This window comes from Bubalus kerabau, chromosome 1 (genome assembly GCF_029407905.1).
Source record: "Bubalus kerabau isolate K-KA32 ecotype Philippines breed swamp buffalo chromosome 1, PCC_UOA_SB_1v2, whole genome shotgun sequence".
In the NCBI taxonomy this organism is placed as follows: domain Eukaryota; kingdom Metazoa; phylum Chordata; class Mammalia; order Artiodactyla; family Bovidae; genus Bubalus; species Bubalus kerabau.
In genome coordinates this window covers 265,684,434-265,709,073 of record NC_073624.1, presented here as the reverse complement: position 1 = coordinate 265,709,073, position 24,640 = coordinate 265,684,434, and the positions used below count along the sequence as shown (strand labels likewise).

At 42.1% G+C, this 24,640-nt stretch overlaps 1 protein-coding gene across 10 annotated transcripts in view; it reads right to left on the bottom strand.

Moving 5' to 3' along the window:
- Positions 1–24,177, bottom strand: part of CAST (calpastatin) — a 133,286-nt gene extending 109,109 nt beyond the window's left edge. For 2 of the 10 annotated variants that reach the window (XM_055565242.1, XM_055565282.1), the window contains exons 1-2: positions 23,770–24,171; positions 7,224–7,286 (exon numbers count right to left, since the gene is read on the bottom strand). In XM_055565242.1, coding sequence (XP_055421217.1) covers positions 7,224–7,286; positions 23,770–23,838 — 132 coding nt within the window. In that variant the 5' untranslated portion in view covers positions 23,839–24,171. Of the gene's footprint in view, positions 1–7,223; positions 7,287–22,840; positions 22,994–23,769 lie in introns of those variants that run through there. The other 8 variants (XM_055565236.1, XM_055565258.1, XM_055565285.1 and 5 more) reach the window with 7 other exon arrangements.
- Between the last annotated feature and the right edge of the window lie 463 nt (positions 24,178–24,640).

Sequence of the window (24,640 nt, the reverse complement as noted above, 5' to 3'; positions counted from 1 at the left end):
TAATTGATTTGTCCCTCGGGTTTCCAGGACTTAAGATCTATTCTAAAGCCAAGAAATGTAACTTCTATTCAATTCCTTTGATTTTTTTTTTAACTTTTATTCTAATTTCCTATGCTATAAGGTACAGTCTTCAGAGACAATTTTGGTAGGACCTAAGATCTTACGCAGTTAGGCTCATTACTCTGAAGTGTAATAATAACTATTTTTATTAGTCACTTCCTACTACTTAGATAACATTTTGTATATCACAGATTCTTAATTTAACAGCAAATTATTTTCATGTTCTTGGTTACAGAGGGACTGTATTTTCTAGCAACTGGCATATATTTCTGGGTGTTAACAGAGTTGTTTTGAAACAAAGAAAGACTACTAAGCTTAATGAACTACCAAACTTCCTTCCTTTTTTAATGGGAAAGGCTTGGCAATATATAGTCAACAAAAGAATTTGAGTCCTGGCTCTAAAGCAATAAGGGGCTTACCTTTATTGCCAAACAAGTTCTCCTCATTGGCTAGTAAAAGTAATAACAGTAGTAATAATAATAACCATAATAGCAGCTAATACCATTGCATGTCCCAGGCACTGTTCTAGACACTTCATTTGCTTGGTCTCATTGATCTTCACATTAACTCATGTAGAACCTATCACTGTCTCCATGGACACATGAGAAAGGTACCCTTAGTGAGGCAAAGGAATCTGCCTAAGAACACCCAGCTAGGAGTTTGCAGAGCTGGGGACAAGTCCACACACTGGGACTCCAGGGCCTGCTCTCAGCAACTACAGCGTGCTGCCTCTTTGGGCACCGTGGACCGGGGGCGGGCTAACTGGGTGGGGAGTGTAGCTTTTCAACGCTCCCACGGCACATGAGAAAGAAGATGCTTTCACAGTGGTCTCAAGATGGCAAAGCATTTTTGTCCTGAATTTGAGAAACTCCCTGCGTTTTTCTCAGAATTCAACCTGAAAACATGTCTTCAGATAAACAGGCTGTTTGAATGGCTACATAATGGCTGGTATTCTAACTGTAGGTTTTGACCTTAAATCCATAGATGGCTGGCGAAGACCCATATGGCAGGCTCCACATAAGAAAATACAAACTCTATTACGTGCGTACACAAGTATCAGTCGCTGAGAGGCAAGCAGTACCTAAAGCACGTCATGACGACACACACAGAGAACGAGGCACACGCACCGGAAACCAGTCAGAGAAATTCCAGAAAAGAGGCAACATGGAATGCTCCCGAAGCCCTACACCTCAAGCCCTTCTGGTGAAACTCATGAGGAGCTACACACAGTTAATAAACAGAACAGAGTCCGCAGTGAAGGCCTACTTCACAGGTTATACCCGAAGGAGGCTAGAAAAGGGGAGACTGGATTCAAGACGTGAAAGAGAGTCATTAGGAGACCACTCCGGGAATTGCTACTACAAAATAATCTCGACAGCAGTTTTCTAATCATCTTCTCACAGAAGAGGCTGGAATTTGACTCAACTACAAAGGAAGTCAGGGAATTGCCAAAACTGAGGTAAAATCTCCACCCTGACGGTAACTGAGCAGGACCCTGTGGAGGCTTCTCGGGAAAGACCACCTCCCACCCTCTCACCACATCCTCCACTGCCTCTGGTCTGCAGAAAAACTTTGGCCTCCTAGGCCTTGCCTGAGTTCCAAAAAAAGACATTTAATCAGATAAGTGAGAAGAAGGAAAACAGTCAAGAAAGATGCCGTTTTCCTGAAGACTGAGACAGTAAATCTCATAAAATGATACACTACAAGAAGAAAATTTCAGAAGACTGTCTGCATCCTTAATAGGAAACGAGATGGCATTGCCCCCGTGAAAGCCGGGTAGAGACCCACAGACACAGAGAAGATGGAGATGGGAAAATAACAGAGTGAAACAGAGAGAGAGGGCAGGAAGACTGGATTAGAGATGGGTACAGCAACAGGGGAAAAGGCAAAATTTAAACCTGTATTGGAAGTTTCAAGGAGCAGAATTTAAATGACAGAAATAAAAATATGGGGGATAAAGTTCAGAAACTCTAGCAGAATACAAAGGTGAAGGTCAAAGAGAAAACTGAGGCAGGTGCCTAATGAATGTCTGATCTCAGAACTATATGTATGTTTAAAAAGAAACTGAAATAAGACCGATAATTACATAATAGACACTCTAGGAAAAAATTAATAGAAAAACACACATGTAGGCACATCCTGGCAATTTTTAAAATTGTAAGAATAAAAGAAAAAGAAATCACAAATACACCAAAGCAGGAAAAACAAGTTCTCTAAAAATAAATAACAATTAGGCTCCCTCAGACATCTTTTCTATAGCACCAAAAGTCAGAAAACTGTGGAGCAACAGGTAGAATATTTTAAGGGAACAGTTACCCCAAAACGTACAATTTTGTAGTAGCATCTTGTGTGAGGCCAGCAGAAAAGCATGCTTAGATCCACACAGATGCAGAGAATCACCATCCATATGCCTTCATTGAAAAATAAATTATCTTAAAAATATTTTAGTTAATGGGAAAAAAATAAAAATTTAGAATTAAAAAAAAAATTGGAAACTGCAATTGAAAAGGATTTTGGAACTTCCTTTAGTGAGTTTAGCCTTTCAAATTGAGTTCTGGATCTCCAGGTAAGACAGACGGGGACTGCCCTTGGGGCACCTTTTCAGAGATGCCTCCCTCTTGGCACTGGGACATGAACTTGTCCAGCACAATCAAGTCCCCACAATTAAAGTGGACAAGAGATTGTAATGACTTAACACCCCTTAAAATAACATTTGCTGTGGCACTCTTGCAGAATTTGCTAAGGACGGCTTTATCACTTGCTGGCAGGAACACTGTCCCAGAAAACTTGTTAACAAGAAACTTGTTTTCCTCTCTCAAACACACAGCACAAAATAATAACCAGATTAAATATTATGTGAAATGCCAAGGTACTTAAATACAATTTTCTATGTATTTAAAAGTGGAAGTGTTAGTCGCTCGGTCATGTCCGACTCTTTGCGACCTCATGGGTTGTAGCCCACCAGGCTCCTCTGGTGGGCTCCGTGTCTGTGGAATTTTCCAGGCAAGAACACTAAAGTGGGTTGCCATTCCCTCCTCCAGGGGATCTTCCCAACTCGGGTGGGACCAGCATCTCTTACATCTCCTGCTTTGGCAGGCAGATTCTTACCACTAGCGCCACCTGGAAAACCCCATGTATTTAAAAGCCACACACAATGATGACTCCTTTCAATTGGAAAATATTTATCTATCACAAAGCACATTGTTTATCATCTTTAGTCTAGGCCCTTTTAGTCTAGTAATGTTCCTTTGTTATCTCAGCTTAAACATAAAATATGGCTTCCCTGGTGCCTCAGATGGTAAAGAATCTGCCTGCAATGCAAGATACCCAGGTTCGATCCCTGGGTCGGGAAGATCCTCTGGAGAAGGGAATGGTTACCCATCCCAGTATTCCTGCCTGGAGAATTCCATAGACAGAGAAGCCTGGTGGACTGTGGTCCATGGGATCGCAAAGAGCAGGACAAGACTAAGTGACTAACATGAATACACATAGAAAAAATATGAAGGAAAATACTCAAAGATGGAAATAGTGGCCATCTCTCTAGGGCTGGAATTCTAGATGACAGTGTTTATTTCTTTAAAATTGTTGATACCTTCTAAATTTTCTTTAGAAGAAACATATTGAAATACGTTTCAGTAATGATATGTAAGAGCTGCATCATTATTTAAAAGCTACAAAAATCAGTATATATAATAACTATGAACATATAATATTATCACGATGATTTGAGAGTACACACAAAATTTTGTAGCAGCCGTGATAACTTAAGTGGTAAGATGGGGTAAATACTTTTGCTTTTCACAAGTACATATTACTTTTGCGATTAAAAAAGACTAATCTCATCAAGAGAAAAAATATGTTAGAAAGAAATTTTAAAATGTTGGAGTAATTCATGGACTTTAGAAGCAGGAGAGGTAAACACACTGAGGGAAAGAATACCACGAAAGCTGTTATGGTAAAGAGAATTTATCAAATACCTTCAAGGCACAGTTTAGACTCTATACATCTCCCTTTCTTTACCTATAAAAATATATCCATTATTAAATCTGAAGTCCTTGAAACAGGCTCTGTGAAATCGTGTGCATCATGTGTCTTAAATTCTATTTCTCAGAACGTCATGGAAATATGCTGCTAAGATGCTCACACTCCCCCAGGGTGGTCAGATGTGTCAGTCAAACACTTTAAATAGATTTGATTGCAGGTTTGGAAAGACAACTTTGTTCCACTGTATTTAAAGGTGCTGCTAAATGTTTTCATTTTTCTCTTTCCTACTCTGTAGTCATTTTATCTTTGTTTTTTTTAGTCCATTCAACTTTTGGTCTTACAGTTCCTCTACACCTGAGAAGGACTTAAGTTCTTAACAATTGTCACAAAAAACAAAACATACATTTTCAAAGAAACTTACTCAACTCCATCCTCAAGCATTTATATTGCAAATGCAACATGACAAATCATATTTTAGTTGCAATAGTCTATTAAAATAACTGCAGACATCCTAGGATCACTTAGTGGGTGTATAGGGGTCATATTCAAGATAAGTAAAAACCATTTACAGCAGCAGAAGAGAAAGAACTCTGAAATTCACACAGCTGCATTCATCCCCAGGTAGTTTTACCTATGACAATATCATAATGGTTCTTGTCTGATCCTAATCATTTTCAATCCTGGTTAAATCTTCCCGAAGCCCTTCTCTGTACCCTTTTTCTTGCACCTCCAAATGAAAGGCACTGGAGAAGTACTCCTGAGCAGAGAAAGCACATTTTCAAACTGACTTTATTTCAAAGGCCTGGCTTAGTCCTTGGAAGCTTAACCAGTATGTTTGCATATGCTTGGGGACAACAAGCTGTTTACCCTTTGGAGGTAGATGCTAGTTTGAAAATAGATAACCAAACCCCCCCAATAAGCTTCTTAATCTTACTTCTTGTTCAACAGAACAGCAGATAAGAAAGCATTTGTGAGAAAAAATCAGTTTTAGGAAATCTTTCCCTAGTAATCTGAAGACGATAGTAACTGGTTGTGGATGGTATGCAGGGCAAATGACAAGTCCAGACTGCACGTGGTTTTATAATCACGAACATAGAGTAAAAATAATGCCTAATGGATGATTTCCTTGAATTGTCTCCAGGGCCATAATATGTCATCCACGACATACGGAATGAGAGACTCCTTGGAGACAGACCACATTGGAAATATAACTAGACCACTAGATGATTCAACTTACACATCCGTCCACTCTATCAAATAGATACGGGAAGAATTTGGCGAGATAACAAGCAGTCTTCAGTCTCAGGCTATCTGAACCTCTGCAGTGATTTATGTCACGGGAGCAGGGCAAAGCCTGGCTCTCCTCTCTGTCAGCCAGCTGGGGTGGAGCAGAACAGACCCAGATGACCAGGTTCTGGCACAAACGCAAGAGCTGTGAATCTGAATTTCCCAGACGTGTTATGAAACAAAGTCAGACTTGCTTCAACTGCTGATAAAGAAAAGAGAAATTCTTTCTTTCTTCTCCTGAGACGGAAGCTTAGCCTTTCACTTTCAAAGAAGCACAATCGTCACACAGACACAGAAGTCTTGAATTCTCCTCTGATTGTACTGATAACAGGACTCCTTATCAATTTTCCCAAGCCCTTTATAAAAATGAAAATGAGGCATTTTATAGTCCAGATATTAAAAGAGATCTAACACTGGGGGAGCAGCTGCTGCCTTAACCAATGATATCTGTACATTCAAGACATAACATTTAAGCTTCCACATAAAAACGTAATTGTTGAGAATAATCCTCTAAGACCTAGGATTCTTAGAACTAGGTCACTATCCACTTGATTGAACTGGAAGATTTCCTTTCTTGTGCAAATGTTTTCAACTTGATTAATATTAACATAAAGAATAACATCTAAAAACATTATTTCCTGATCTGGACAATAAAGAGACACTATAGTTGTCTCTTTATTTGCTAGATAACTTATCTGGGAAGATATTTAAAGAGAAGGATTGATAGGGGAACTGAGTGATATTAGGAACATAGATCTTCGTGCTAGTAAAAGTTGGCTTGTTCTCATGGAAAAAAAGTTTAAATAATTTAACTAAGAGCCAGGATAAAACCTTAATAAAAGTTTATTTTTACTTTGTAAAGAAAATTTTCTTCCATGGAAACAAAAATATTCACTGCAGATTTGCATGGTAAGAAATAATCTAAATTATATTGACTTGGGTGTTGGTAATGGAAACAATAGTCGACAGCTGAGGACTAAACCTTCGTGCAGAATTCATAGCAAGATCTAGTCATAATGGCCCCCTTTATACTGAATATACAGAAATATATGGACTATTTCAAAACTGTAGAAAATAAGCAGAAAGAGAAGCTAGATTTCTGGAAGCATGTTAATAAGAGAGAAAAACCAAAATGGTTACTCTATGCTTTTTAAATTTCCAGGTACCTTTCAGGACCTGGCTCTTTTACAAACTGGGATGAATGATGATAATTATTTCTACTGAATGAAGATGAATATTCCATTGAGATTTAAAATGTAAAAAGCAGCAAAAGGAAGCAAGCCTAGGACCCTCTCAGAGGCTAGCACTTTCACACGACCCATTCATGGAGACCAGACGATGCTGATAGTGAACATAATGGGGTATCGTTCAGTGAAAGGAGAAATTCATGGACTCAAAGACAACCCATCTGAAAGTGAGGCTTGCTTTCACTAGTATTTCCACAGGATGGAACCAAATAAAAATAGTCTTTTTCTCTCCCTTTTGTTTGTGAACCTGAATGACTGGTTTAGTCTAGGTTATCACTGTTCTCCTTTCACGATGACTCTCATAAAAAAAGATTTCCTTTTCAACATTAGCATTTGGTTTCCCTTCTGTATGTTTTTGTTCAAAAAAAAAAAACAACAGTTAAGATTCACCAATTCCTATAGAGACAACACCCTAAATAACTGAGTTGTCCTAAATGAAAACTATTTCTGGAGGAAATAGTTCCTCTCTGAGGAACACTTTATTAATTTTAATGATTTCCACTTACAGCATTGAAGCAGCTATTAGTTAAAACTAAATTTGCCAACATTTTAGTAGGAGATATTTGCTACCTCATTATTTATTTCATGATAGAATTCACAATTTAAAAACAGGAGAAAATGAAAATTCAGTATTGTAGAAATTACCTCATCTGATCCTTTCTTTTCTCCTGACTTGGAAGGCGATCCACTGGTTTTTCCACTGACATGCTGTAAAAATATTAAAAGAGATAACGTTTAATAGAGGCAGGTGATGCAAGATTATATAATAGTGACTTTAATCCCAAAGGGCTAAATACACAGACTATAAAAACAAGGACACCTTTAATCTTCCTCCTGAGAACTGTTAATAATTCTCCATCAACATAGGTGGCCTTCAAAAATAAAGGGAAGCTATAGACATTTATTTGGGATGCAGAAAGTAAGTCTGTAATTAACCAGACATAGATCTGATGGTGGTGCCAAGGTGGCATCTCGTCTCCTACAAAATGCCTCCTGGAATTTCAAAGCCCAAATTGCCAGCATAGGCGACATTTGGTTCCTCATGGAGATGAGATGTCTGAGGACCATGTTGAGCCGAAGCCATTACTTAAGCCTCAGTTCAGCATAAACTCAAGGGAGGAAATTCTCTGGAGTTCTGTCTACTTACCAAAACAGAAAGATAAAGTGTGCATTGGGAAAACCATACCTCCAACGTTCATTACTTATGGCTTTATAATTTCATTATGTCCTAAATCAGAATTATTTTTCTCACAAGAACACTGGTGATGAATGGAAGTATTTTTGCATGCATGCTGGGTTGCTTCAGTCATGTCTGACTCTTTGCAACCCTATGGACTGCAGCCGGGAAGGCTCCTCTGTCCATGGGATTCTCCAGGCAAGAACACTGGAGGGGGTTGCCATGCCCTCCTCCAGGGGATCTTCCCAACCCAGGGAGCCAATTCGCATGTTTCTCTGACATCTCCTGCGTTGGCAAGGAAGTATTTTTATGTGGTATATAAAAGTGTCAAGTAGTTTATACGCTATTTGGTTTGATAAGATAAAAGAAGCCATGAAGATTATTGTATTTTTTTAAAAAATATTTATTTTATTTATTTTTGGTGGCATTGGGTCTCAGGTGAGGTGTGTGGCCTCTCTAGTTGCTGGGATGGTGCTTAGTTGCCCCACAGCATGTGGGATCTTAGTTCCCCCATCAGAGATCAAACCCTCACCCCCTGCACTGGAAGGCAGACTCCCAACCACTGGACCATCAGGGAAGTTCTCATTCTTGAATTTTTTTGAGAAATGAAAATATTTTATGTTCCTGAAAATTAGGGACAAAGAATTATTTTATTTCTTATACAAGTGGGATATGCAAGAAAGTGGGAAAAGGAGCCTAAATATAAGAAAATGAAAAGCTCACTATTGGGTCTTAGCCCAATCATCTTTAGTTACGTTGAAACATAAAACCCCATCATGTTCCCTAAAGTGGAATCAAAACCTGGATATGCATGTCACTCAAGTTATTCAAATTAAAAAGAATGGCAATAACAGTAATAATAGTAATGTTTATCATTTTTATTACTTACAAGGAACTTTCATATATATTTTTATCTGATACAAAAAAAGATCCTCATGTGATTTCATGGATTAAAAAAAATCAAGAATAAAAGTCATGTGATGTGCTTTTCACAAAAACATACACCCAGTAAATGAGAAAAGCTTGCAAAGCTGGTTTTCTGACAGCAAATCTATTGTCTCTATATTATGATAAGAGCTTCCCCGATGGCTCAGTCGGTAAAGAATCTGCCTGCAATGCAGGAGACCTGGGTTTGATCCCTGGGTTGGAAAGATCCCCTGGAAAAAGAAATGGCAACCCACTCCAGTATCCTTGCTTGGGAAATCCAGTGGACAGAGGAGCCTGGTGGGCTATACTCTATGGGATCAAAAGAGTTGGACATGACTTAGCAACTACACCACACATACTATGATAAATGAAACAAGATAATATTTCTTTAAATCATATCAACAGATATTTTTGTAAAATAGAAAGGCTAAGCAATATTAGACATGTGCAGTAGTTCTTTGTATAAAAACTATAAATAAATCACTTTCACAAATGGAAAATTTCCCCCAAACAGAAACCTCTCATGAATTTCTGCCCACAGAAAAGCAGGCAGACTGCAGTAGCTTGGCAAATGAAGCTCTCTACAGGGCTTGTTTCACCCAGATGACCTAGTCAAGAGTTTGCCCACCCCTGGAGAAGGAAATGGCAACCTACTCCAGTATTCATGCCTGGGAAACTTCATGGACAGAGGAGGGGGTGGTGGTTTAGTCACTAAGGTGTGTCCTGCTCATGTGACCCCATGGACTATAGCCCACCAGGCTCCTCTGTCCATGGGATTCTCCAGGCAATACTGGAGCAGGTTGCCATTTCCTTCTCCAGGGGATCTTCCTGACCCAGGACTTGAACCCAGATCTCCTGCATTGCAGGAAGATTCTTTACCAACTGAGGTACAAGGGAAGCACAGAGGAGTATAGCGGGCTATATTCCATAGGGTCACAAAAGAGTTGGACACAACCTAGCAACAACAAAAATGTTCATATTTACATTTACAACATTGTTTACAATTGTCAAGACATGGAAGCAACCTGTATCCATCAACAGATGATGAATAAAGAAGATGTGGTGTGTGTTTTTAAAAAAAAAAAGAGTTTGTCCACATTTGAGAGCAATAGCTATTGAGTAATTAATGAATCTTGAAAAAACAAGAGCCATTTAAAAGCCCACATATATATGTCAGAGCTAGATGGCCATTGATAAGTTTTAAGAATAACAGGTGAACAAAAGAGAAGAATTATTCAGTGTTTGGAGAGAGAATTTGAGAGGGATGGGTCTACATGACACAAATTTATTCAATTTGTCTCCTTTCAGAACTGATAAATTTAGAACCATGATATCAAATTCATTTTTATCACCAATTCTATATATTTTTCAGATTAGATATAGATAATATCTAGTCACAACAATATCCACTGTTTGAGCATACACACTGAATATACAGCCTCATTTATTTTTAGGAAGTACGATTACTCCATTTTAGAAATGTGCTTACTCGCTCAGTCGTGTCCGACCCTTTGTGGCCCCACGGTCTGTAGCCCACCAGGCTCCTCTCGCCATGGGATTCTTCAGGCAAGAATACTGGAGTGGGTTGCCATTTCCTCCTCCAGGGGATCTTCCCAACCCAGGGACTGAACCCACATCTCTTGAGTCTTCTGCATTGGCAGGCGGATGCTGTGCACTAGCACCACGTGTGAAGTCCCATTTTAGAAATGAGAATACAGACACACAACTCACTCTTGTCTTGGGCAAGGCTCCATGCTCTCCGCAAGGTCCCATTTTGGTTCTTGCTCAGGTGGCAAACATACATTATGATTTACCCTACAGTAAACATGCAGACAGCCTTTTCTCTTTAAAATAAAGGTAGATAGATATCTTACTATAAAACGTTTATAAAGTTGATTCCCTGGTATTTCAAAATTGCAGTCCTCCAGATTAACCAACATCATCAGTTACTTGCTTCCACTGAAATGCTCAAAATCTCTCACAATTACATAGTTTCCAAATAATAGTTTGAGAGGGATATATATATATATAAATATATAACAAATGCTTTTTTTTTTGCTTAAAATGTCTATTATAAATATATGTTTTACAAAATGAGGTTTTAAAAAAGAAAATGCTTTTTAAAATGTTGAATTGTAATGACAAATTATAAAAATTATGTACTATAAGAATTGTCATTTTTTAACTTCAAAAGAAAGATTTGCTCTCAATAGAGTAAGTATAATAATATAAATAAAAATCACATAGTGAAATGACATTTTTTAGTAACTATCAGGATTATATTTTTTCTAGTTTTTTTAACCTGGCTTTTTATTATAAAAATTTTCTAACATACAGAAAAGTTGAAAGAAAAAAATCCATTGTCCCATCACTGAGAGTCAACAACTATTAACAATTGTTGCCATATACTGACATCTCATCATATATTATGGACAGACACATAATCTACAGATATTTGCATATGTACCAGCATTTGAAAGTAAATTGTAGATATCCTGAGACTTTACCCCTAAACATTTTATCAAGCATGTCCTTAAACTGAGGACTTTTTCCTTTATAATTACAATACATCCTCACTCTAACAAAACTCTAACAGAATTAATAAGAATTACCTAATGCCATTCAATTTCCAGTAAATGGAAACTTTATAAGTGAATCATTGCCCTGACCATTTCTTGGTGCTTATTCATATTCAGTAGCTGGTGCTGTGCTGTGCTTAGTCGCTAAGTCGTGTCTAGCTCTTTGCAATCCGATGGACTGTAACCCGCCAGGCTCCTCTGTCCATGGAATTCTCCAGGCAAGAATACTGGAGTGGGTTGCCATGCCTTCCTTCAGGGGATCTTTCCAACCCAGGGATCGAACCCAGGTCTCCCACACTGCAGGCAGATTCTTTACCATCTGAGTCACCAGGGAACCCCATTCAGTAGCTTATTAATGATACAGAATCAGTTATATCTTTTCACTGAGAGAGATTCAAAGTGCCTGATTTCTACATTCATGGAATAACTGTGTACTTTCCACATACTTTCCATTCTGCTGATGAAATAAATGTTTGGAAATTATATATTTCAGATTTGATCCAGCTTAGGAACCTGCAGCAAGTGTCTCAAAGAGTGAAGAAAGAAACCTTTGTCTACTATCACTACGTGTAATTGATGGGTCAGGATGAGCTGAGAGAAACATGGAAAAGGGACTGAACCACAAACCTGAAATATCCAGGAAGGACTTTTCTATAAGAGTGGAAAGAAACTAACATGTTCTAAGCATCTCCTTTATGAGCCCAGCACTGGGCATTTCCTCTCTGTGGTCTCCTTGACTGATATAGCAGTAAAAAAGAGACACAACTGGCAGCTCATTTTATTGATAAAGAAATAGGATGTGAAACGTGAGATCCTCCTCAGTCACACTACATGTCAGCTACATGTGTGGGTTATAGTCTGGAGGCCAGAGACTGGGCTAGTTAAGCTAGCTGAAAACTTTTGATGCCCGTCAAGAAAGTCTCAATCCAATGCTCTAAAAGGAAAACAACTCAAAAAAAAAATCAACAAAACCCAGATAAAACCTTCCTATTCTAAAACTGTTCTTTTTTTTTTTAATGAAATTAATCAGACACACAATACCAAAGTGTCATCCTGTTTTAGGATGAGCTGGACGGGAGCAAAGACAGGAAGTGCAGGATGCCGGTCCTAAAGTAGGAGACATTTCACTAGGAGGATACGGCCCCGGAAGCCAGGAGCTAAGATGAAAACACGTGAAAGAACAAGAGTGACAGGAGTTAAGAGGCAGAGAAAATATCAGATAAAGGGTTTTTTGGTCTTGCTTCAAAAAGAATTTTGCAACCTGTTTCCACCTCCTGGCATCGCTATATATTTAGTAAGCATAGCTGTCCTTTGTCCTCATTCTAGAAGACAGCATTAATATGCATACAATTTTCTGCCCTAGCAATCTCACAAACGTCTCAGGAAATCAACAGGAACAAGGAGCCATGAAGCTTGGCACTGTGCTCCCACCCAGCTAAGGACGTATGCCAGCGCCAGGCTTTGGCTCTGCAGCATTTGGGGTCGCCTCCCGGGCAACCCAGATACACCCTGACACACTCAGAAACAAGGGTATGTGTCACAGGATGAGCTGAAGCTCAAACTTGTACACATATTAGAAGAGAAGGAAGACAGACAAAAATTGAGCTTCTGCGAGCCTAAGCTCAGCTGTGAAAGAGCATCAAAAGTTAGTGTGCTTCTGAAATGCCTCTGTTAGATTTAAAACCCCCCCAAAAAGGTACTGAGTTTCATTTAGGGGTGACAAAAACATTGTAAAATGACCTTAAAGTGATGCTTGGACAACTCTGTACTCAGTACTAATAAAATAATAATACTGAGTTAATAATAAAATGGGGCTTCCCTTGTGGCTCAGCTGGTAAAGAATCTGCCAGCAATGCAGGAGACCTAAGTTCAGTCCCTGGGTGGGGAAGATCCCCTGGAGAAGGGAAAGGCTACACACTCCAGTATTTTGGCCTGGAGAATTCCATGGACTGTATAGCCCATGGGGTTGAAAAGAGTCGGACATGACTGAGCAACTTTCACTTTCACTTTCAATAAGAAAGTATTAAAATATTAAAAATACTGAATTGTATGTTTTAAAGGGTAAATTATGAATTATATCCAAATAAAGCTGTTTAAGAAAATAATAAAGATTATGTGAAAACAGCTAGAAGATCTTCCTTCTGCAATTTGGGGAATGCTGAAAGAGATCAATGTTTGCATGTCCAGTGGCAACTGCGGCAAAATCAAGAAGTAATGATAGGAAATCCCAGGGCCCTCTGGAGGTGGCCCTCCTGGTGCACACCGCTTAGCTCCCTCCCTGCACCACTGCGGCACACAGAGACAAAGGCTTGCTGGGGAGGGTGGGGTAGGGGTGCTCCCTAAGGATCAAAAAGCCTTCATTTAGCTGTGGGTTGCTCCATGGAAGAAAAGCTACGACAAACCTAGACAGCATATCAAAGAGATGGGAATACCAGACCATCTTACCTGACCTCCGAGAAACATGTATGCAGGTCAAGAAGCAATGGTTAAAACTGGACATGGAACAATGGACTGGTTCAAAACTGGGAAAGGAGTACGTCAAGGCTGTATATTGTCACCCTGCTTATTTAACTTATATGCAGAGTACATCATGTGAAATACCAGGCTGGATGAATCGCAAGCTGAAATCAAGGTTGTCGGGAGAAATACCAATAACCTCAGATATGCAGATGACTCCACTAATGGCAGAAAGCAAAGAGAAACTAAAGAGTCTTTTGACGAAGGTGAAAGAGGAGAGTGAGAAAGTTGGCTTAAAATTCAACATCCGAAAAAACTAAAATTTGGCATCCGGTTCCATCACTTCATGGCAAATAGACGGGGAAAAATGGTAACAGTGACAGATTTTATTTTGGGGGGCTCCAAAATCACTGCAGATGGTGCTGCAGCCATGAAATTAAAAGACACTTGCTCCTTGAAAGAAAAGCTATGACCAAACTAGACAGCATATTAAAAAGCAAAGACATTACCTTTCTGACAAAGGTCTGTATAGTCAAAGCAACGGTTTTTCCAGTAGTCATGTACAGATGTGAGAGTTGGACCATAAAGAAGGCTGTGCGCCAAAGAATAGATGCTTTTGAACTGTGGTGTTGAAGACTCTTGAGAGTCCCTTGGACTGCAAGGAGATGCCAACCAGTAAATCCTAGAGGAAACCAACCCTGAATATTCATTGGAAGGGTTGATGCTAAAGCTGAAGCTCCAGTACTTTGGCCAACTCATTGGAAAAGACCCTGATGCTGGGAAGGACTTAGGGGAGGAGAAGTGGGCGACAGAGGATGAGATGATTGGATGGCATCATTGACTCAGCGGACATGAGCCTGAACAAACTCAGGGAGATGGTGAAGGACAGGGAAGCCTAGTGTGTGGCAGTCCATGGTGTCAAAAAGAGTCAGACAAGACTCAGTGACCGAACAACAACTCATCTTTCAGTGCAGGTCACAAGTGCCCAAGCACTTTTGAAAACGCTTAAGCTAGAGTCCGGGGATTCAGATTTAGTTTATCCAGGGTGATGCTGGGGACAGATGTACATCCCTGAACTTCCCCAGCTGAAACTAACACCCGGCTAGGACTGAAACCACTGCTTGGAGAGGAGCTCTGTGGGCACCGTGTCAGGAAATGGAGGTTTCTACTCCTCCAATCACCCCACTGAGTCAGCACCCAAGGGAGCTTCCCCAAGTCAGACAGGCCAGGGCAGCTCAGGGCCTCCTGGGTAAACCGAATGCTCAAGGCAGGAACCCAGTGCCCTGTGTTCAACCTAGCATTTCCTGACTAGTTCTGAGCCTTGTCCTGCTAATGGCACGTCAGATCTTCATGTTGCATGTAAGTCTCTATTTTCTTAGTAAAGCAAACCAATCAGCACTTTATTATATATGCTCCTGCTCACTGATTACTTCATAAATGTGTATTTTGCCTGCTCAACCAGATGGTAGATTACATTTTTTTTCCTAGTACTGTGGCAGCGGTCCGACAAACAATTCTTGACTGATGACTGCATTTCCACAAACCTCCAAACATTCCTTGAGAAGTACTTTTGCTCTTTTCAGGTTAGTAGACTAGGTAAAAGACTTTTTTTAAAGCTGAAAAAAAGAATAGCTTGAAAAATTAAGAGACAATATGCAAATTGGATTTCCTGCAAAGTCCCTTAAAAATCTATTTTTGCATGTATTCTGCTTTCTAAAACAAGACTGTTCAGCAAACAAACATAAGGCTCAGGATGGAAAGCTGGTTTTGCTTTAAAACAGGCTCCCTGGTGCAGACCGAAGTGGACCTGCTTGCCCTAGGGTGGACTCCCTGCCCTGACCCTGGTCACTTGGTGTAGCAGGAATGTGTGATGGCTGCCTCCATGGGAGCCTCCTTCAGGACAGGCCAGCAGTGGTTTCAGCTTCTGCAAGGTGATCCTGCTTCTCCTCCAGTCTAGGAATGGCAGCAGCTTCCTAGATTTCTAACCCCTGTGTTGCCTCATCCACCCCCAGTTGGCTTTCCGGCCTTTTCTGTTACCTAGCAACCAGCTCCCTGCATTCCATTCCATTCCCCAAACTCGGATAAGACAGGAAGAATGTGGGTCTGAAATGCTATGAGACTTTGAGCCAATAATTTAAACTTTCTGTTTTCTCCTTGTAAAATGCAGGTCATGATGCCTACCCCAGGGGCTGGCTTACATACAAAACAAGTGAGGAGGAGCCCGGTCCACTGTTAATGAGGAGTCTGGTCCATTGGCTCATTCATTTTAAGAACACAATAAAGGTCATTTCACTCCCTTCTTTTTCACTGGCATGCTGAATTATGAGACAATAAAATGATATGAGAAGAAACAAAGGTTTAAGCTTTCATTTTCTAAGGCTATAAATAATATAGCAGGGAATGTAGATTTTAACTGGCCGTAAGTACAAAGGAACGAGAGTCATCCGCTAAGTTTATGTTTAGTACTTTGCCTACCTCACGACACTGTGTTACATTAGTCTCACATTTCCATAGTACAGATGAGGAAACAAAGTACACAGGGAACAGAGAACTCAGTTTTTCAAACAACAAACACCAAGCTGGTCACAGGGATAGCACTTATTGTGCAATTCCCATGCTATAAAATACTTCAAGGGTGTGGGGTGTGTGTGTGTTGGTAGGGCTTCTAGTAAGATAGATAAGGCAGGATAGGCACAATGTTACGTTGATAATTATAGAAGGTGATGGGTACAAGAGGAGGGTGTTATATTATTCTCTCTGCCTCTGTGCTAAAAAAAAAAGTTTAAAAATTTTTTGAGTCTTCTTAAGCGCTTATATCTCCCTAAAGTTACACAAAGGGTTTTCCTGGAGGCTCAGTAGCAAAGAATCCACCTGCCAATGCAGGAGACATGGGTTCGATCCCTGGGAAGGGATGATTCCCCTGGAGAAGGAAATGGCAACCCACTCCAGAATTCCTGCCTGGGAAATCCCACAGAGAGAGGAGCCTGGCAGGCTGCAATCCATGGGGCTGCAAAAGAGTTGGATACAAATTAGCAACTGAACAACAACAGAGTCACACAAAGGGAATATCCTAGCCGTTTTTACTTGCTTGCACCCCACTCCAGTACTCTTGCCTGGAAAATCCCGTGGACGGAGGAGCCTCCTAGGCTGCAGTCCATGGGGTCACTGAGGGTCAGACACGACTGAGCGACTTCACTTTCACTTTTCACTTTCATGCATTGGAGAAGGAAATGGCAACCCACTCCAGTGTTCTTGCCTGGAGAATCCCAGGGACGGGGGAACCTGGTGGGCTGCCGTCTATAGGGTCGCACAGAGTCAGACATGACTGAAGTGACTCAGCAGCAATTATGAAAACCCCAAAATAATGGAGAAGGCTAGTATGAGAGGAAGAAATCATTTACTAAAAAAATAATCAGTGAGCAGCTGCTGTGTGCTAGGTTTTATAGGGGGAATAATTATTTAAAGAAAGGAAATGAAAGGTGTGATGCATGGTATCTTTCTGCTTCTCTGAAAACATTTGTTATTAAACCATAGAAATACAGGATAAGCTTCTTTGGGGTTCTCATATAAAAGAAGATGCAAATTAAGGTTTAAATGCACATGTATACGGAGAAGGCAATGGCACCCCACTCTAGTACTCTTGCCTGGTAAATCCCATGGACGGAGGAGCCTGATAGGCTGCAGTCCATGGGGTCGCAAAGAGTCGGACACGACTGAACGACTTCCCTTTCACTTTTCACTTTCATGCATTGGAGAAGGAAATGGCAACCCACTCCAGTGTTCTTGCCTGGAGAATCCCAGGGATGGGGGAGCCTGGTGGGTTGCCGTCTATGGGGTCACACAGAGTCGGACACGACTGAAGCGACTTAGCAGCAGCAGCATATGTATAATTCTGAAATCCTCATGTTTACCTGAACTCCGTTTGCTTTTCTCTAACATTTTAACATTCTGGTGGATATGCCCAGGTGGCAGTGTAAGGGCGCACCTTCTTTTTGCCCAGTTTTCAGAAGTAACATTGATTGCCTTTCTGCCTTGTTTAGCTTAGGGGTTCCACTGTAGTAAGGCTTTTTTAATTTCCTCTGAGTCAAAGACGACGCCATGAGAATTTCAATAGCTACTCTGCTACTTTTGCACTAGTCTTTAGGCTGTGCTTGTGATTTTTATCTATGAGAAATGCAAGAGAAGACCAGGAATGGACCATCAGCACAATTTTTGTGTCCAGGGCACCCTGTTCAACACATGACACATAGTAGGTGGGCAATAAGCAACTGTGAACATCTTTGGCCTTTACCAAAGCACTTTTATATTCTGTAAGTTCTCCAGAGTCAGAAGGAATTCCATAAATTTTAGGAAAACTAACCATAGACCCTTTTTTTTCTGGAGTTAAATGACGCTCCCATCTGAGGAAGCAACTTACATAGATGGTACTCATTGGATCAAGTAATTTCACACTTCTCTTAAGTGAAAGACACTGGATATTTTTTCTTTATGGTAGCTGCAAAGCTTTCTGGGTCATTTTTTATGAAAAGAAAAGGAGACAACTTGAAGAATAGAGGTTTAGAATCACATTAACAGGATTTCAATCCTTAAAACAGTTTAAAGGGAAGATTCTGGGAAGATGAAGTAAGAGGTACCAGGAATCCATCCCCTGACCTGGAACAAATTCTCCCTGGCAGAATCTGTCTGATGTAACTACTGTGAAGTTCTGGAGTCTATCAAAGACTTGCAACTTCCAGGGGAACATTTAAATGGTAAGCTTTGGTTAATTTGCATCCATTTTAGCTCTGCTCAGCAGCAGCTGCCCATTCCTCGTCCCCAATTCACAGCTCAGGTGGCTCAGGGGTAAAGAAGACTCAGGAGACATGGGTTTGATCTCTGGGTTGGGAAGATCTCCTGGAGGAGGAAATGGCAACCCACTCCAGTATTCTTGCCTGGAAAATCCAGTTGTCAGAGGAGCTGAGCGGGCTGTAGTCCATGGGGTCGCAAAGAGTCAGACAGGACTGAGTGACTGAGCACACACAACTCACAGCAAGTGTGCGCACACAGCTCATGCAAGTGTGCCCTGGAGCATGCAAAAGGACTCTGCCCTCCAAATATTGCAGATCTGTATTCTGATCACAGATTGCTCACGCCCAGGGAAAGGTGCAGAATCAGAAAAGACCTGAGAAGCTCTTCAGTGTACACTTTTGGCTGAACCTTGGCACAAAAAGATCCCATCATTATCAAAAACAAAACAGCAAACCCTAGGGAAAGAGGAGAATTTGATTTCCAAAACTTTCAATGATTCAAATGTCCAGTTTTCAACCAAAAAAAAAAAAAAAAAAAGAAATCACAAAGCATGCAAAGAAACAGAGATGTATTGCCCAATCAAGGGGAAAAACAAAAAACAAATAAAAAACAGAAACTGTCCCTAAGAGCTGATAGTAGATACACTAGATAAAAACTTTAAAACAACTGCCTCAAAGATGCTCAAAGAACTAAAGCAAGTGTGGAGACAGTCAAGAAACCAATGCATAAACAAAATGGAAATACCAATAAAAAATAGATCATCTAAAAAGAAACCAAAAAAAAAATTCTAGAGTGGAGACATATAACAACTGAAATGAAAAAAATCACTAGAGGGATTCAAAGGCAGACTTGAGGAGGCTGAAGAAAGAATCATTGCAATCAAAAATAGGACAACTGAAATTATAGAGTCTGAGGAACAGAAAGGAAAATGATTAAAGTAAATAGAGCCCCAGGTGGCTCAGATGGTAAAGAATCTGCCTGCAATGCAGGAGATCTAGGTTTGATCCCTGGGTTGAAGATCCCCTGGAGGAGGACATGGCAACCCACTCCAGGATTCTTGCCTGGAGAATCCAGTGGACAGAGGAGCCTGGCGGACTACAGTCCATGAGGTTGCAAAGAGTCAGACACGACTGAGTGACTAATACAGCAACGACAAACAGAGCCTACAGGACCTGAGCGACGTCATCAAGTATACTTGGGTTGCTTCCGTGGATGGCCGTTTTTTGAGGAACCACCTTACTGTTTTCCACAGTAGTTGTATGGATGAGCACAATACTCTGTGTGTGTGTGTGTGTGTGTGTGTGTGTGTATTTCAGCCTTAAAAGGAAGAAAATTTTGATATATGCTTTAACATGGATGAATCTTGAGGGGATTAGCGAAGGCTCTCAGTCCTGTCTGACTGTTTGTAACCCCATGGACTGTAGCCTATGAGGGTCCTCTGTCCATGGGGTTTTCCAGGCAAGAATACTGGAGTGGATTGCCATTTCCTTCTCCAGGGGATCTTCCCAACCCAGGGATCGAACTCGGGTCTCCCGCATTGTAGGCAGACGCTTTACCATCTGAGCCACCAGGGAAGTCCAGTGAAATAAGCCAGTCACAAAAAGGCATATACTATAAAACTCCATGGATGTGAGGTGCCTAGGATAGTCAAAATCATAGAGACAGAAAGTAGAATGATGGCTGCCAGGGACTGAGGGGAGAGGAGAATTCAGAGTTACTGATCAACAGGCATAAAGTTTTGGTCAAGGAAAATGAATAAGCTCTAGAGATCTGCTGTACAATATTGTACCTACAGTGAAAAATAATGCACTGTATACTTAAAAATTTGTTAAAAGGGTACATTTCAGGTTAAATGCTTTCATAATACAATAAGAATGATAAGGAACACAGATACTGGAATATAGTACCATGCGTTTAAATGTAGATATGAAAATTGAATGAGAATTTATTGTTTAATGGGTATAGAGTCCCAGTTCTGCAAGATAAAAATTGTTCTGAAGCTAGATGGTAGTGACAGTCACACAAGAATTATGAATATTTACTTCCACTGAACTTTACAGCTATAAATGGTAAAGACGGCACATTTGCTGTATGTTACCACAATAAAATTTTTTTTAAAACCTCAAGGAAAAAACAAAACAAAGACGGTTTGCTTAGAGGTTTTATACTCCATTGAGACAGTCTACTCAGAACTAATTACCCACTAGTTCACCTGGGAACCTCAAGTGGCCACCCACCATTTATACCACCAGTGGCAAGCTACGTCATTCTTTAAAAAGTATTTATACAATTAAATTTCTGGGAAGTATCAAAATGGATTAAAGAATAATATCATTAGGTGTACTCTTAAGTCTTATCTGCAATGGGAAGCAAACCAATTCAGAGACGGAGGCGGGGGATGGGTTGAGGGGCGGGTTGGGGGCGAGGCAGAAGGTGGTGGTGCTGTGCCCTTTTTGCAGAATCTATAATTTACATTCCTTACTCTTAAAAGTCACTGCAGCCAACTGGTCTGTCCTGCCAGGGAAGGTTTGTGACACTCTTTCCAGGCTGGTCACAATGACAGGGCCTCCCAAATGACTGCACTCCTAGATGACTCTGCCATTGGACCAATAGGTCTGATTAGGCTAAGAAACATCTTTAATTAACACAGTCTAATAGAGTCAACTTATGACTCAGGAATATGATTACTGGTGTCAGCCAATTTTTTGTTTGGTTTTTTTTTAACTAAAACCACATAGTTCTTCAAAAGATCAGATCCATAATACTGATGGTATTCACTGGGAAAATATATACTGAAGCATTTCTTTGATTAGCTTTATAGGTGGCAATTCCTTAAACAAAACAAAACAAAAGATACACCCTTCAATTATTTTACCTTATTCTGCCTAAATTTTTAAAGTTAGCTCATTCACAATCTTTTTCAGTAATTAAAGGATCTCAGTAAAGACTTTTTAATTATAGGACTTACTGAAGCATGATATACATATAAGCAGATATGCATTATATCGTGTTTTTGTATAAAATTTTTGTATTAATAAACTGCATAAATGTTATATTTAATAGCATATAATATAAATCATATATATGTGTGTATACACATATATAAATTGGCTCCACGGGTCTTTAAGGGATTATAGATGGTCTTCTGTGTGTGTATATTTTCTCCAGTGTTCTTGCCTGGAGAATCCCAGGGACGGGGAAGCCTGGTGGGCTTCCGTCTATGGGGTCGCACAGAGTCGGACACGACTGAAGCGACTTAGCAGCAGCAGCAGCAGCAGCAATGTATGGGTATGGTACTTTTATTCAGGAATTAAGTCTTCAGCAACCCTTATATGGTACCTATTATCACCCTCGTTTTATAGATGTGGAAACCGGTTGAAAAAAGAGAACAAGAATTCTGTCTCATTTTCCACTTGGAGGCTAATACTGAGTCTGACACATAGTAGATGCTCAGTGAATGGCCACTGGATGAAAAGGGACATTTTACTGATTCCAGTACAAGGTTTCCCTCTAAAGAGTGTCTGATTACAACACTCTTGCTGTTCCCAGTACCACATGATGAAAGAGGAGGGCATACTTTTTTTTTTTCCAACTCTCATCATAAATCAATGGGATATAAATATTTGTATCCTTTCTGTCAACAAGACTTATGTGTATTGTTATTATTTTGGAAAGCATCCTAATATTAAAGCATGCTTCCTGGTTCAAAACATTACAAGTACCAGCTTGACTGGATATCACACTTACATGGTTGGACAAGCATTCAGTGCATTAAATAAATGGAACATCTTTGCCCCCGATTCCAAGCAATAAAGTATAGAGTCTCCCTCTCTCTCTCTCATTCTCAACAAGGGTCTTGATCTCAGTTGTTTATGTTCCTTGGAGTTTTGGGATTTTTCTCCTTGCCCCACCCCACTATCTTGGTTACCTGTCTACTTTGCGCTGGAAAATACACGCCCAACAACACGCCTCTGAAAGTTTTGCGCTTTACTTATGAGTTAAAAACAAACTCTAGAGCTGAGCACTTTCTGAGTCCGCGTTCATCCAGGAATCCGCGTCCGAGGGCAGAATTCGTCCAGCAACAATCCCTATGCCATTCAACTTGTGAGCCTGAACTCACGCCGACTAGCACGTGTACGTCCGAGCTGGCTCCCACATACCACAGCAGGGTGGGTCTCAGCCTCTCCCGGAGCCTCCCCTGAAGGTCTGAGAGGAGGTCACAACCTGCTCCCCAACCCTCGCCCGAAAATCTGAACAGTGACCTCGCCTACAGCCCAGGAAGACAGAGCACATTCCCTCCCCAGTCCTGCCCAGGGACGATCACTCCTATTTACCGTCTTGTACCACCAGCTTGCAAATGCCATGGCGACGATGGATGTGCTCCGAGAGAGGCGCAGCGAGGGACCCGGCGAGGACACAGGTGCAGCGCAGCAAAGGGCCGCCGGCTCGCACTCCACCTGCCGCAGACCTGACTGGGACTAACTCTGTAAGCCCCACGGCTGTCAGGGGGTGGGCAAGATAGCTGGGCGGGGCCTACCCAGACCCCGCCCCTCCGGCTGACCCGCCCTCGCCCCGCCCCGCCCCGCCCTGCCGGTTTGGCTCAAAGCTGCTTAGGGGAGAAGTGTTATTGCTCCAGGCAGCCACGCCCTGCAGCCCTGACTGGACGCGGAAGACCCGACTTTTCTGCTGAACTGTCCTACAGACTCCGGAATCCCGGGGGGTCCCAAATGAACTTCATTCTCCTTTTACCCTTATCCGCTTCTCACCCACCCCTGTCTCATCCACCAATTTTTCCCAACGCATGAGTGGCAAGTGAGCAAAAGTCGCTCAGTCGTGTCCTGACTCTGCCACTCCATGGACTATCCAGTGCAGGGAATTCTCCAGGCCAGGATACCGGAGTGGGCAGCCAGTTCCCTTCTCCAGGGGATCTTCCCAACCCAGGGATCGAGCCCAGGTCTCCCGCATTGTAGGCGGATTCTTCACCAGCTGAGCCGCCACGGAAGCCCACTCTAATGTGGCTTGCGCCGCGCCCAGTGCACTTGGCCGGGACCCAGGGCCATCCGCGGGCCCCTCCGGTCACCTGCCCAGGGGCAGGTTTGAGTCCACACCCCTCTCTCTCCAGATGTTTCTCCGGGCCCGGGAGGGGTGGCGCCCAGGGACAGAAGGCCAGGAAGGTTAACCCCCCTCTGGAGGTGGACCCGAGGCTTCGGGGGGCCCCGAGATCCTCCCCGCGCTCAAGCCCGGCGGTAGGAGCGCCACTCACCTCCTGGGTGTGGCGGGCAGCGCGCCGGGGCCGCGGGGAGGCGGCGGGCTTCGGGCCCGGCTGGGACATGGCGAGGCCGGTGCGAGCGCTGCCTCCGGGGCGCGGCGGAGCCTGGAAGGGAGGCCCGAGCCGGGGAGCGCTGGGAGGGAGCGAGGGCGCGGAGGGGCTGGCGGGCGCGCCTGTGAGGCAGCTTTTCCGACCCAGCCCCGACCCGCGGGAGCTCCCCTTCGCCGGGCAGGGCCCTCCCCTTCCTGCCTGCAGTTGGCAGCGCCCGGGCGGCAGCGGCCCGGGGCTCCCTGTTTGCAACTCACACCCTGGGTCCCGTATCTTCTCCCAGGGACACCCCACCCTACCCGAGGTCGCCTTGGTGCCCCAGTGGGTCGCAGAGAGGAGGGGCTGGAGATGGCGGGGTTCTTCCCCCGACTTGCCTAGACTTGACTTGCAGTTGTGCAAGGAGAGCGGAACCGGGGCGTGGCCCCGTCTACAGCTCAAGCCCCCCTCCCTAAGAATCTCAAGAATTAGACAGCATTTCTGCAATCTGCTCTGAGTTAACTAGGAGGAGAATTTACCAACTCAGATGGCCCGGGGCCTGGACCCTCTGGATAAGGAAGCGGATTGCAGAAACAAATTGGTCTATGTGTGACTCCGTGTGTTGTGAGTGTGTGTTGTGAGAGTGTGTGTGTGTGTGTGTACACACACGGGCCTGGGTATGTTTTATGCGGCTTTACTTTGGGGTGCGGTGGGGGGTAGTTTTGAAAGTGCAATGATGTTTCATGTGGAACAAGTCTTGGGTTCCAATCAAAACCCAAGAACAGTCCTAAATTTAAACCCCATTGCCTTTCAGGAGGCTGTTGAATTTTGTTTGCAGGAG